We start from the raw sequence: 14,104 nt of genomic DNA, 5'->3' as shown, positions 1-14,104 counted from the left end.
ATCACAACGTTCACACACCCAGCTCGCTGAAGGCAAAGAAAGAGCACTCGGGGAAATGGGCCGACCAGGCTAAGACAGGAGACCGGGAGCTTCTGGTCAAGTCGGCAAACAAAGGGCTTCCACTCAAAACGTCTGGAAAACCAGGGTCAGGTGGATGGTTCATCAGTCACAGATGAGAACGTGGTGCAGCAAGGGACACACTGGGCCGCAGGTCAGAGCTGGCCACTGCCCCGGGCCGTGAGGTGGCGCCGGAAGCGACGAGCGCCTAGGCCACGGCGGGTGGGACGCGGCACCTGTGCCGCGCAGGTGCGCAGGTGCGGCACGGGAGCGCACGGACCCGCGCTGAGTTACGCACCCGCTGGCGTCGGGGTCCCCGCTCCCCCGCAGCAGAGCGTGGACGCTGGCGCTGCTGCTGGCTTCTTCCGGAGCACCCCTGAAGACGCGGGCGCCCCGAGACGGCTTCGGCCCTCCACTCATGACCCCCAGGGACAGACTGCCGGCCGGGGGACGGAGGACGCCACTCGACCTCTCTGTCTCGCGGGGCACGTGACGCTCCCCAGCGGGCTGGCTCGGGCGGGGCTCCCCGTCCTCCTGGGAACCGAGGGGGCGAAGCCCGCAGTGTCTCGGGGCCCTGTTGCATCAGCCTTCCGCGACGTGTCACAATGGCCACCTCGCCACCCACTGCGTGGGCAGCGCCTCGCCGCACCAGCGCCCCGGCCCGCCGTGTGGCGCGCGGGTCCCCTGCACAGCTCTGCCGGGCCAGGCCGGCCTCTCTCTGGGTTCGCTTCAGAAGTTTTGAACAATAAAATGTCGCAAATACAATGGACGACTTAAACATATTCCCCGAGCTCGCCCCTCACCTTTCTTTCCCACGGAGAGCCGCCATGCGAAGAGGGGCACGCGCGGTCGCGTGTGACCGCAGACGCCTCGGCGCTGCCTGGGCCGGTGAGCGCCGGGCGCCGAGCTCAGAAGACACCGCGCAGCCCGCCCGCCGCCCGTGTTGAGACGTGAGCCGCCCCCCCCCCCCCGCACGCTCCCGGGGGCCCGGGGCGCGGGGCTCGGCCCCGTGGCCCGGCCCCGTGTCCCCTCGCGCCCCGTCCCGCTCCCGCGCGGGGCGCGCTCAGGCGGTCTGGGCGCCCGGCAGGACCGACGTGCCTCAGGCGCGCGGGCACCCGCCCGGCCGTGGCCACGCCGAGCACGTGAACGAGGGGTGGGGAGCGAGCCCCAGGGGCACGGGCCCTTTTCTCGCGGCCCTTTGTCCTCTGCGGAGACCACCAGTTCAACTTTCCACCAGGAACCTCCACTGTTCGCCCCTGTTCACCAACGCGGTGTCTTAGCAAACTTATCTTTGCCAATCAAGCAGTTTTTTTAAAAAAATAGTGTCTCGGAAGTTTCCTTTTGCATTCTGATGAGTGAGTCTGAGCCCCTTCTTCAATGGCTAAGACCCCTGTTCTCCTGGATTCTGCTTATTTTTTTTATGTGTTTCTATTTTCATTTCTTTTGCTTGAATTTTTTTTTAAAAATTATCGTTTAAAAATGTATTTCTTTATGTTTTGCGTACTTATTTTAAAACCCTTTCAAACTACTGGATTAAAATACAGTGCATCCTGATGAGTTGTCACCTTCTACGCAGCCTGGGACTGTGGGGTGCCAGGCTGGCTCTGAGCGTGGGGTTCCTGTGTTCACTCCCTGTCCCCCCATGGCTCCAGCTTCTGGAAGTCTCTTAGAAAGTGCTGGTGGGACGTAAAGAAGCCCCGTCTCCCTCAGTCCTACTGAGGGGATGGTTTTGTTTTCCCCACTTGGTCGAAGACCCAACCTGCTACCCATTGGAAAACAAATATTTTTCAAAAAGGAAGTATTTGTCTTAAAATTATTCTAGATTATCATCAAAAAGAAAACACAAAATTTTAGAACTTCTTTGGGTGTGCGGAACCCAGGTCTACAGAGTGTGGTGCGTAACTGCGGGGCAGTGTGTGTCCCAGGGAATGTTCTGGAAGGGTGACACACTGGGCCTCACGGCCGGTGGTGGTTGGGGTCCTGAAGAGAGTGGGCAGGGCAGAGTGAAGGTGTGTCTCCTGTGTTGATGTCAATCACCTTCTGTCAGCGGCAGGTAAACCAGGAGAGACCAGGTGGGCAAGGTGGGTCGAACGCTTTGAAAAATCGGAATTTTACTCAATGCATTTTTATCCTCTTCTCAAAATACTCATGAGCAGGAGATCGCTATATAGGACGTAAGTTATTTATGATAAGATGTCTATGTACCATGTGTAATATATCCATAATATTTATGATATATGGTATACATAGATGGGTAAATATAAGGTACCTATTTATAAGGTAATAGTTTGTCTAAACATCTACAAAATGGAATAAAATTATGCACAAGAGATTGTGTGGGTGGGGATGTCGGGCTCTTCTAAGTGCAGAGCTGTTATGTGTGACAGAAAGGACGGGCGAGCAGTTTCGGGATCGAAGACCGAGCTACTCTCACTCCAAGTGGATGATTCCTACGGTACGTTTTCCCTGGCCCAGAGTCCCACCGAGATTCTTAAGCGCCCCGGCATTTGCAAACATTTGTAATTTCAATCACACTCCAAAGGTCGAAACTTTCTTCTAAGGAATGACCGCTTTTAGTAATAACTCAGGTTATGATTGTGATTAGTAAGGGACGTTGTCAACTCGGGTGAGTCCTCGGCTCTCCTACAGGCCAGCGCAGAGATGGAGGACTGCACTGGAGTCAGGACAGCTGCAGTTACGGTGATCAGCTTTTTGAAAACAACCTTCCGCCCGCCGTACAACCGCCTAGGCAGACGACGCGGTGACTCATGCAAAAGCAAGCCCCAGGGCGCTGGGTGACGGCCTAGGCGCACGACGTGCAGCGGCGAACGTCTGACGCGCGCTGCGCAGCCTTGATGGCCTGCGGGCCTGGGTAGCCGCACAGCGGGGTCAGTTCCGGTCACGAGTTATCTATCCCCCCTGTCGCCCTGGCCCGTATCTCCACCTTCTGCCGGACGCCTGTCTTCACGCCTGTGATAGAAGCAGCGCCTTGTTTAAAGTTGCTAAATGGCCGCCATTAAAATGTCTTGATTTGTTAAATTTTTAGCAAAAACCAAAACTCCTTCCTGCTGCCTGGATGGTTGGCTCGGGCTGCTCTGCGCCGTGGAGCTCCCCACACGGGGACCGGCGGGACCGGCGGGGCCGGGCGGGGCGTGCGATGCATGGCGCCCCGCCCCCCACCCCCGTGCGGCCCTGATGCAGCCAGGTGGAAGGTTCGAAGGTTCAAGGTTCGCACGATGGAGTCCAGGGCGGGGCCTCCGGCCAGTGTGACTCGAAACCGGGCCGACGCTTTCTGAAAGTGTCTCAACCTTCAAACCAGAACTTCCCGACCGCCCAGGTCCAGGTGCGGGAGGCGCGCTCGCGGGGTAACCGGGCCTGCTGCGCAGTCGGAGGAGATGCGTTTGTGGGGTTCCCCAGGTTCTCGCTCGTGCTCCACGTGCATTAAAGAAACGGGCCACCGACGAGCAAACCGCCCGAGTCCTTGCGGCCCGCCTCGGGGGAGCTCGCGGCGCGGGATGCGTGAGGCGCAGGGAGAGCGCTCTGGCGGGCCGCGCCCCCGCACCCCGTTCCTCGGCCCCGCCCCCCGCCGGCAGTTGCGGGCGCCGCCCGCGCCCCGCCCCCGCCCCCGATTGGTCGGCCGCCCGCCCTGCCAGCCGTTGCCCGGGCGACGCGAGTCGCGGCCCCGCGCGGCGCGGGGGTTTGGGCCCCGCCGGGTGTGGACTCGGCCGGTGCGGCTGCGACTGTACCGCCCGGACCCTCGGGGCGCGGCCGAGCGGGGCGCGGAGGGGCCCCGGCCACCCGGACGCGAGCGCGCCCGCCCGAGGGGCCTCGGAGCCGACCGTCCCTGCCGCACGCCAGAGGATCCCCGCCGCACCCCGTACCCCGAGTGCGGCCGTGCCCGGCCGCGCCCCGTCCCAGCCGCGCCCCGCCGCGCGCCCGCGCGGACCTGCGCCCTTCCCGAGGGCTGAGCCGCCTGCGCCGCGGCAGGAGGCGGACGCGACGGACGGCAGCGGCGGCCCCGGTCCCCGCGCAGCGCACCGCGAGCCCCGGCATGAGGAGCGCGGGCAGAGAGCCGCACGGCGCCGCGGCGGGGCGCTACGCCCCCTGCGGTGAGTGGCCGGCCGGGGTCAGCCGCCTCTGCTGCTGGAGTTGGGGGGTCCGGGGGGTGGTGTCAGCCGCCTCTACTGCTGGGGGGTGCGGGGGGTGCTCAGCCGCCTCTGCTGCTGGGCTGGGGCGGGGGGGGGTGTCAGCCGCCTCTGCTGCTGGAGCTGGGGGGGCAGAGGGGGGGCTCAGCCTCCTCTGCGGCTGGGGGGCGCGGGGTCAGCCTCCTCTGCTGCGGGACAGTCCGCGCTCGAGTCCCGCGTTCGGGCTGAGCTAACACGTGATGCCCCGGAGACAGGGCGCAGGTCCAGTGCCCCAGTGCCAGAGCGAGGCTTAAAGGGAAGTGGGGTGCGGGTTTGTCTTGTTTTTCTCTGTTTTCATAGAAGGAAAACCAGGCTGCCTGCCGCCGCGGTGGCTGTGGGGGCAGCGCTGAGGTGTCCCTGTGCCAGCCCCCCCCATGGTCTCGCAGCCACCACCACCCCCACCCCCCGCCCCCCAGTGCTGACCTAGGCGCCTCCTCCTTCAGCGGCAGCATGTCCTTCCCTGATGGTCTCTCCCGGCCACTAACGTAGTCCCGGCCCAGTGAGTCGCGCACGTCCCCATTACAGTGCCTGGAGCAGGAAGCCCGGGGTGGGGAGGGGTGGGGGGCGGTGATCACAGGCTCCTGGCTTAGCAGGGCTGAAGCGGGCCAGGGCGGAGGAAGACAGCCTGCGTGTGGTGGCCTGTCCCCCGTCCTTGCCGGTTCTGACTACTCCCCGTCTGGGGAAGGGCTGGAGCGGAGGGTGGAGAGGCTCGCTCCAGGGGCTCCAGGGCAGGGGGTAAAGTGCAGCCCTCCTGGCTGCCCAGAGGGGAAGAACATGGGGTTCCCATGACCTAGATGTGCTCCTCGCCCCCACCGCCTGTGACCACTAGTGGTGACACGGTGGCCCAGCTGAGAACTGCCTGGTGGTTTCCATCCCCCGCATGGGCTCAGCCTGCGTGTGCCCCGCTCTGCCTTAGTGAGTGGTCACTTAACCTCAAAACAGTGCGATGAGGCGTCGTGAACCTTGGTTTACAGATGACGAAACTGAGGCAGAGCCTTGGGATGCTGCCGGAGGTCGCGCCCCTCACTGGCGGCTCCCCCGCCAGGCTTTGACCCCTGTCCTTCGGGGACCTGGCGGCCAGGGGCGTGGACAGTGGGGCTGTCCTCCGGAGCCCCTGTGGTATGCGGGCGTGGGACCCTACTGCGTGCCTGGGGACCAGGGCCGCGGGCCCCGGGTCCTCGCCCGTCCCTCTCGGCTGCCTCCTGGATGGTGAAATGAGGCGGCTCACAGAAATCCCCAGGGCAGTCGGTGGTCCAGGGCCATACACGTGATAATAGAAGCCTTAGGACAATTCTTGTCCCCTGAACCTTGTGTGTGGGCTGGTGACAGTGGGTTCTCGGGGCTGGTGACTTGGGCCCGGGCTCTCCGAGCTCCTTTGCACACGCTTCCAAAGCTTCCAGTAATGAGAAAAAAGCAGACACAGTGTTCTCTGTGGATTAATTAGTAATCACAACCCAGGAAAATAAAACAAGAATCAAACGCCTCCCGTCTGGGAGCCCAGGCTCGAGCTGAGCGTGATCAGCGCCCAAAGCTCCTGAACCGAATTCTTACGCTGATTCTCCGTGAGCTTCATCACGGGATTTTTCTCCCTTTCGAAACTGTAGTGTTGATTCAGCTAATTACTGTCCTTGAGATACTTAAAAGATTTGCCATGTTAAATATTGACTTACATGCAGTGAACGCAGCTTTAGTGCCAAGGAGGAACCCGACGTCTGAGCTTCTAGCTTAGAGGACGATTGCTCTTGTTCGGGGGGTCCCTGGCTGCTCTCCCGGAGGCTGAGTGTCCCCGTTTAGCTCCGCGCCTTCTGTACCAGGCAGGCTTCTCCAGAGCGACAAAACCCGGGATGTGCATACGTGTGTATGTGCACACGTGTGTATGTGCACACCAGAGAGGTTGAGGTTAGGGAACTGGCTCACACAACGTGGAGACTGGCAGGCCCAACATCGGCAGGGTGGGCGGCAGACCCAGGGCAGGGCTGCTGCCGGCGCCTTCAGCCTGGCGCGTCTGGGGGCTGAACCCCCTCTTCCTCTAGGGACCCCCGTCTCTTTTCTTAAGCCCTTCGACTGGACGAGGCCCACCCGCGTTAGAGGCGGTGACCTGCTTCACTCAGAGCCTCCTGCCTTCAGTGTTAGCCCCATCTGGAGACACCTTCACAGCAGGTGTCCTGTGGCCCGCGGAGGATGAGCTCCCTCCTGGCACAGCCGTCCTCCGGGCAGCGCGCTCAGCCGCACGTCACGGCCACCGCTGACCTCGGCCCCCTCTCCCCAGACTGGTACTACCACCTTCCTGCAAAGCGGTCCGAGAAGGCCGTGGATGTCCCGCCAGCGTCCCAGATCCCGGGCCTCAGCGAGCTTCGGGACCCCCCCAACGGGCACGTGCTGGGGACGCGGAGGTACTGGGTCAGAGAGACGGACTCGGAGTACGTGAAGCTGGCCAAGCAGGGCGGCCGGCCCGGTGAGCACCTCGGGGTCTCCGCCGCGTGGGGGCGGCGGGTCGTTTGCAACCATCCCTCGTGCGAGCGGGAGTCCCGCACGGGCGCGGAGGCGGGGGGGGGGGGGGGGCAGGCAGGGACCGCGCGTGCGGGCGGCGGGGGCGTGCGCCACGCGTGCGCAGGCCGACCCCGGAGCCGGGGCGCGCGGACCGGCTTCGGAGCAGTTTCTCCCGGCGGCTCCCGGGCCGGGGTTCAGCGTGTCGCTTTCTGAGTGCCGCTTCCGGAAGCTGTCTACACCACAGCCTGTGCCCGTGAGCGGCCGGCCGGGGCCGCTGCTTCCTGAGCAGCCGTGACGCGTTCCCCGTGGGCCGCTCACGCTGCCCTCGCCCCGTGCGTTCACGTGTGGGTGACGGGGAGCCCCTAACCTCATCCGCGGGTGAACCGAGGGCGCTCAGATGTGGAGGCCGCGAGGCTGGCGCGGTTGGGGGGGTGCTGCAGAGAGGGCCGGCCGGGGAGACCGGAGGGGTTCAGCCTGGAGGGATGGCGCCCTGCCGTAATGGGGGTGCCGTTCGCACGGATGCCGGCCCAGGGTGGGGGCGCAGGAGGCTGTCCCTCTGCGCTCCAGACAGGCCCCACTTGAGCACACACACAGGCGGGTGACGACCAGGGGTGCCCGGGGAGAGTCGCAGCGCCCGTCGACGGCCGTGACCAGCCGGCTCGTCGTGCTGCGGGGCAGGGCGGGAACCACTCACGGTGTCTCCTTTTGCTTTTGAGATCTGTTGGTGCACTTCGTGCCCGCGACCGGGTCCGGGACGGGGACCAGGAAAGGCTCCGCGGCCGCCTACTCCCTGCCGGACTGGTACATCCACCACAGCAAGCCGCCCACGGCCGACCGGAGGCCGTGAGTACCGGGCGGTGCCCGTCGCCCTGCGTCTCCGTGGGCAGAAGCAGCGCCGTGGGCTTTTAAAGGCACAGATACGGAAAGCAGCCGGGCCGCGGGGAGCGGGCAGTCGGCCCGCCCTCGGCTCGGGCTCGGGGTGCACGGTCAGAGCACCGGGGTTCGGGGTTCTCTGCGCATCTGCCTCCCTCGAGGTGCCGCTCAGGGGCCGCTCTGGGGCTTCGCTTCGAGTGTCTGTCCCCTGTGCCCCAGGCCCTGGTGGCACCTTCGGCTGTAGACAGAGCTCGCCCCAGAGCGGGCTTCACACCGGAGGCGCCGGAGGCGCAGGGAGGCCTGAGTCCCTGCGCTGGCCCGAGCCAGTTGTGGGGAGCCGCCGTCCCCAGAGTGTTCGGAATGTCTGAGCAGTGCCTGGCGGACCCCGCCCCCTCTGCCCCCAACACCAGAGGAGCCGCGTGGCGACGCCCGTGACTCGCTTTCCCCGTCGGGCTTGGACAGCGGCAGACGGACCCGCGTCCACGCGTCCGTCCACGCGTCCGTCCATGCGTCTGTCCTCGGGGGACGGGAGGCGCTGCCTGTGGTCACAGGGCCGATCGCGGTCAAGAATCACCTTCAGCGGTTCCTGATTTTTCGTTTTTTACGCCTCCAGCACCTGGTTGTCCTGGGTGGTCCCCAGCCAAGCACTAGCCCGGCCCGACCCTGCGCGGCTTCCAGGATCAGCCGGGACCGGGCGTGTTCAGGGTGGCGAGGCCGGTTCTTTAAATAGGCCACTCTGGCTCAGGGCACTTGGCCCTGCCCCGGCCTCCCTGGGGAGGGAAGGGAACGGGCGTGGCAGAGAGAAGGTGCTGGGGGGGGGGGCTGCAGGTGACAGGGCACCTGGTCTCTCTGGGTCTGCAGCCCGCCAGCCCGCCCCGGGGACTGTCCCTGCTGCTTCCGCTCGGTCCCAGCTTGGGGGCTGAGAGCCGCAGATTCCTGTCCTCTGTGACCGGCCAGTCCTCCCGCCTCCCAGGGTGTCTGGTCTGTCTGGTTTGTGTGGTCGGGGGAGGGGCAGGCCTCCCTCTCTGCAGGTTTGGGGACGCGGGCTGCAGCTGGACACCGTCCAGCCCTCCGTCAGCCTCAGGTCCGTGGTCTCTGGGTCTCTGTGGGCTTCTTCCTGCCTGGAGGGGCCCTAGGAACGGGCGCAGGGGCAGGGGAGTGGGGGGTGCTAGGTGAGGTGTCTTGCCCTGCAGTCCCAGAAACAAAGTGGGTGCAGCTCGGGGCCACCCCCCGCCCTCCCCCTGCACTGTCCCGGTGGCGGGGGCCACCCAGGCTCCCCTCGCCGGCCTGCACGCCCAGCCCCCACCCCGACTCCCTGGCCTCTGCGGCACCTTCTCCTCGGGCCCTGTCTCAGGGCCCAGACTGATGGATGGGAGGGTGGGTGGGGCCCCGCTGTCCTCCCCGCCCTACCTGGTCTGAAGCTGAGTCTCTGCTCCATCCTGCTCCGGCCGCGGGCGCTGTGTCCCCTCCTGGAGGACCCGTCCCTCTCCTGTGCCCCGTCCCCGCATCTGCCGTCCCCAGTCCCTGTCCCCTCCGCTCTCCAAGTGCAGCCTGCTCCGGTTGTCCCGGGACGTGGAGCATCTGCTTCCACCCGGCCTCCACCCCTCGCCGCTGCCAGGACACTGTCCCACCGGCTCCCCAAGGCCCAGCTGGGGGCGGCGCCCACGGGGACCCAGGACCCGGCCCCTCCGCTGCCCGCTGCCCTGGGCCAGGCCAGGACGCTGCCTGGTGCCCAGCAAACAGGAAGCTGGCCGCGACTTTAAATGCTCACAGTAAACGTCGCGAGACAGGACCGCCGTTTTGTCCCTGTCAGAGGGCCGTGCGACGTGCTGGGTGCTGAGTGCGGTCTCGCTGCAGCCAGGGACATAGCAGATGACGTCATAAAGATTTGTGGTTTAATCTGTCCCATTTTACTGCCGCCCATGGCTTCGGGCGTGGCCCCGGGGTCCTGGGGGTGGGGCGGGGCGGGGCGGGGCAGGTGGCAGCGGGCTGGCCCCTCCCTCCGCTCCTGCAGGGTGCCCGCGGTCCACGTGCCGGATTACATGGTGTACGAGGAGTTCAACCCGGACCCGGCCGCCAGTCACTACGAGTCCAGAAGGGGGCCGTTCGACTTCGACGTGAAGACGGTGTGGCAGAGAGAGGCCGAGGAGCTTGAAAAGGAGAAGAGAAAGGTGACGTGGGCCGTGGCCATCCCCTGCCACCCCCGCCCTGCATCAGCAGGTTCTGAGCTGCCAATTCGGGTCGTCTGAGAGGCGGGAGGCCCGCCTGGGTGGTCCGGCCTGGCTGTGCCCTTGGCCTGGGCCCTCCGTCCCTCAGCCCGTCCGGCCCGCTGCGCCCCTACCCAGTAGACCCGGCTTTGCTGGAGCAGCTGTGAGTTGCCACGGCTCCTTCCGCTATGTTGACGGGTCACCGCCCGGTCACTGCCGGTCACTGCCGCGTCGTGTGCCCCGTGGCTGCCAGCCTCACGCTGTGCACCCCACGTCTGCTGGCCAGACGCCACCCTCTCCCTCAGCTCGGAGCCGCCCGGTGCGTCCCACTGACTCGGGGTTCTGTGTGTCCCTCGCACAGGTGAGGCTGCCGGCCATTCACACGAAGCCGCCTAGCAAAGCGGGGACCCCTCTGGGCCCCAGGGACCCGGCAGGAGGGAGACTGTCCTTCCCGCCCATGTAAGTGCACGGGCGGCGCCCACGCAGCCCGGGGCCCGTTGGGGCTCGGCCCGAGGTCCCCGTGGCAGCGGCGACGGCGAGGCGGCCCCCACAGCCCGGCCTGCTCGCCTCCCGCGCCGCGTCCCTCCTGCCCTGGCCCCTGTCCGTGCCCGGTGTAGGCACCGTCCCCACCACGTCTTTGCCCAGCGGCCCCTCGGTGTGGACGCCGGACTCCCGACAGGCCGCGACCCTGCCCCGTGTCCCATCGCGGACACGGCCCTCACGCGCAGTCTCAGGCCTATCCCAGGCCTGGCCCTGCTGTCCGAGCTGCGGGGTCCGGCTCTGCTTCAAGCTGGAAAAGCCGCGAGGTGCTCGGGCGTTTTAATCTCCCAGCCGGAGGGTGGGGTCCCGTGGCCCCCGTTTCCCTCCGCTCTCCCAGGCCCCTCGGTAGAGCTGCGGTGGACACTGGCCACTGCCTAGTTCCTCGCACGGCTTCTCGTCCGGGGGGGGTGGTGGAAACGGGCCATCAGTTACCTTCCCTGTGACGCCCGGCAGAGGCGCCGCGCTCAGACGGGGCCGTGTGCATGCGCGTGTGGTCAGAGGCCGCGGCGACGCTCATGACCACGGCGACGTCCACGTGGGGCGCTGAGCTCCGGCCGCGTCCACAGCGTCTCTCCCACCCTCGGGGTGGGTTCCGATACGGTCCGTGCAGATGCAGACAGGTGAATGGAGGAGGAAGCGGAGCCGCGCACGCAGCGGCAGGGGGTCCCCGCCCCGGGCACAGGGAGCCGGCTCAGGAAGTCCCCGCTGCAGAAGGGCAGGCCAGCGGTCGCCACCCCCCGCGAAGGGGCGCTATTTCCTGAGCAGGCCCCTGGGGACGTCGGGAGAGAGCTAGACGGGTTCTTGCCGTGTGCGAGGAATACCTGGGAGTGTGCTGAGCCGGGCTTGGAAATGGGGGGAGAGAGAGACAGACAGACAGACAGAGACAGAGAGACAGACAGAGAGACAGAGACAGAGAGACAGAGCGACCTCCATTGTGTCCTGAGGGACAACGAGCACCTGATTGACTGTCCGCCTGTCTGCCGAGCAGCCTTCGGGACGTTCGTCAACCTTTGTACTTAAGTTTGACGTTAATTTTTCTCTTTTTGAGGCCTGGCCTGAAAACAGGCTCACCCACAAACTTTTCCAAGCTCATCAGCAATGGCTACAGGGACGAGTGGTTACAGCAGCGAGGCGATGCAGACAAGGGCACCCCACAGACGTCCGGAGCGCCTGCGACACCCCAGTCCCCGCGAGACCCCGCGGGGAGTGAGGAGGCCCAGCAGCCGCCCAGCCCCGAGGCCCCCGCGGCCCCCGCGGCCCCCGCCGAGGCTCCGGGTGAGTGCGCCCAGCCGGCCGCCGCCCTGAGGCCTGCTCGCTGGGCCGGCGGCCACTTTCCCGTGTCGTCCTGGGTCTCTGACGAGCGTTCTGAAAGCCACGTCACAAACCCGCGGGTGCCGAGGTGACAGGTGCCCGCGAAGACAGCGCACGCTTCACCTGCTTCCTCTCCTCAGATGAATAGCGAAAGTCACGATCCCTGCGGCTTCCCCGTGGAGTCCCCCAAACGTTGCTATGACACCCAAAAAATGTGCCAGGCAGTGCCACTCGGTCTCCTGCATCCGAGAGGCGCGGCCCGCGGCGCGCGAGGCCTGTGCCGGTCCTTCCACAAGAGCGCGCGGTTGAACTCGAAGCCCCTGCGCGGTTGGACTCGAAGCCCCTCCGCCACCGGCGTTTCCCGAACGCCGCCGCGGGACTCGGGAGCGCCCCAGAGCTTGCCCGTGGTCAGATGTCCAGGACGTGGTCAGCTGCGGTTTTCAGCAGCCGGTCACAGGCGGACGGGGTCTCCCTCGGTGCCGTCCACTCTGAGATGACGCGCGCGGGGTTTCGATTCCGTCGCCCCAGGAGTCCTCACCCTTGCCGGGAGGCGTCTCACACTTCCGTCCTGGCCTTGGGCCGGGAGGAGGCGCGCTCCGCCTTTCCCAGGCTCAGGCGTGTTTCCTGACACATGTCGTGAGCGTGACCCTTGGTGGCCTCTCCACATCCAGCTCCCTGCTCTGGGGGGCGGCGCCTCCGCCGCTCAGGGGGGCTGTCATGGCGCCTGCCGCACACCGGCCCCACGCTGGCCCGGCCCGCGGTCGGCGACACGCCCTCTCGGAGTCCGTGGTCACGGTGGGCACGAGACAGGTTCGCCCGCGGTGTTGGCAGGGCCCTTCTGAACCCTGCAAAGGCAGTCGTGTTCCGTGTCCTGCGACTGACCGTTCTAAGTGATGTGGCCTTTTACTGATTACTTAATTATTGAAACTACTTCTTTTAATACTGGTCTGTTTCACTAAACTGACCAACTGACGTGTTTGTTCTTTATTTCAGAGTCTTCTCCAGCAAGTGAGTATTTGTAGAGACACCGACTTGCATCGAAATACTAAAATGTCCCACAGGGACATCGACGGAGAGTTCTCAGACCGGCAGCGGGGCCTGGGCAGCGGGACACAGGACACGGAGGGGGCGTGTGCGCGGCCGCCCCTGGACCGGGGCGGGAATCCTGGCGCGGGCGGGGTCCGCGTTTCTGGAGTGGGACCTTGGAGAGCAGAGGACGCAGGTCCGCCCGAGCCATCCCGCCCTGCGGCCCCCGTCTTCACGGCTCTTTCCCTCTGCGAGACCCGAGGTTGCTTGTTTCTCCCTGGGGTTTCTGCGGCTGCTCCAGAAGTCGTGGCCCGCCAGGAAGCTGGCGGCCGGGGCCTGGCGCGGTGCGGTTCCCTGCCAGCCGGCCTCACTGCAGGTGCCAGGGACTCGCCGCCCGGGACTCGGCGCCTGGGCTCGGCGCCCGGCCGAGAGTTGGTGGCCCCCTTAGGCTGGGTCGCCTCCTGCTGCCCATGCCCCATGGAGGCGGTGCCCACCCCGTGGTCCGGCTGCTGAGCACCCCGGGGTCACAGGGACCCTCAACACGTGCCGGCCGACCCGATCCACTGCGGTCTGCGCCCGTGGGCGGGGCCGTGCGCTCGACTTCCCTGTAGACGTCAGGGAAAATCCTTACACACACGCACAGGAACATGCGATTTCTTCCGTGTAAAGTGAACGGGTCGATGTCTTAATTTACGAAACGCCGCCTCGGCCGTCCGTGCAGCCGCCCACTGACGCCTCTGCCTTGCCTTGCAGGCCGCGAAGCCTCTCCGCCCTCCACGGCGCCCGCCCCGGCGCCCCAGTAGACCCGAGGCCGGCAGGCGGCGCCCAGGGGTGCCCCCAGCGGCTGAGTGCGCCTGACCGTCATAGCTCCCCCACAGGCTCCGGGCAGTCATGAGCACGGACTCGTGGAAGGAGTTCTCGGCAGACCGAACGTCACCGTCGCCGGGGGGCACCGGGGGCGGGTTCCGCTGCCTGCGTTCCCGGGACGTGAGGTGGCCTCGCTGGCCCGGCATGGCCCGTGTCTTGGAACCAGCCACTTCCTCCCAGTCAGCTGACGTCACCTGCCGCGTGAACCTCCGACTGGCCTCCCTTCCGAACCCGCTGCGAGACGAGACCTGGAGAAACGCGCAGACTTTTCCATCGTCCAGCCCTGAAGCCTGTGTAGACATAATTCTTCTGTTACCAAAAAAAATAATTCCAGAATATTGTGACCTAGTTTATACTAAGAAAAAGCTAAACTTATTATGCTTTTTAAAAGTTTTGAACATTTAATACTGAAACATTGGAGCATGTACTTTTTAAAAATTTTTGCTAGTATCATTTTACGTAAACTGAAATTTCTAATATTACAAAACATTTATTTTTATCCTTTAAGTAAAAAATATGTATAATTTTAATGTTTAATTTAGTCTTCAC

The 14,104-nt window shown here is 65.0% G+C and overlaps 2 protein-coding genes across 3 annotated transcripts in view; one reads left to right on the top strand and one right to left on the bottom strand.

Moving 5' to 3' along the window:
- SUN3 (Sad1 and UNC84 domain containing 3) overlaps window positions 1-4,766 on the bottom strand; it is a 16,559-nt gene extending 11,793 nt beyond the window's left edge. For both annotated transcript variants that reach the window (XM_016147901.2, XM_016147903.2), the window contains exon 1: window positions 4,665-4,766. The gene's annotated coding sequence lies outside the window, so the exon portion shown is untranslated. The remainder of the gene's footprint in view (window positions 1-4,664) is intronic.
- On the top strand, window positions 4,080-14,104 carry CUNH7orf57 (chromosome unknown C7orf57 homolog). The gene is made up of 8 exons (XM_036230530.1): window positions 4,080-4,166; window positions 6,511-6,696; window positions 7,448-7,574; window positions 9,619-9,775; window positions 10,173-10,270; window positions 11,400-11,626; window positions 12,656-12,670; window positions 13,442-14,104. Exons 1-8 carry the CDS (start codon window positions 4,109-4,111, stop codon window positions 13,489-13,491), a joined length of 918 nt encoding a protein of 305 aa, XP_036086423.1. The 5' UTR covers window positions 4,080-4,108; the 3' UTR covers window positions 13,492-14,104.

The sequence above is a fragment of the Rousettus aegyptiacus genome, unplaced genomic scaffold, assembly GCF_014176215.1.
Source record: "Rousettus aegyptiacus isolate mRouAeg1 unplaced genomic scaffold, mRouAeg1.p scaffold_m13_p_13, whole genome shotgun sequence".
NCBI classification, from domain to species: Eukaryota; Metazoa; Chordata; class Mammalia; order Chiroptera; family Pteropodidae; genus Rousettus; species Rousettus aegyptiacus.
This window is presented reverse-complemented; position numbering and strand designations above follow the sequence as displayed.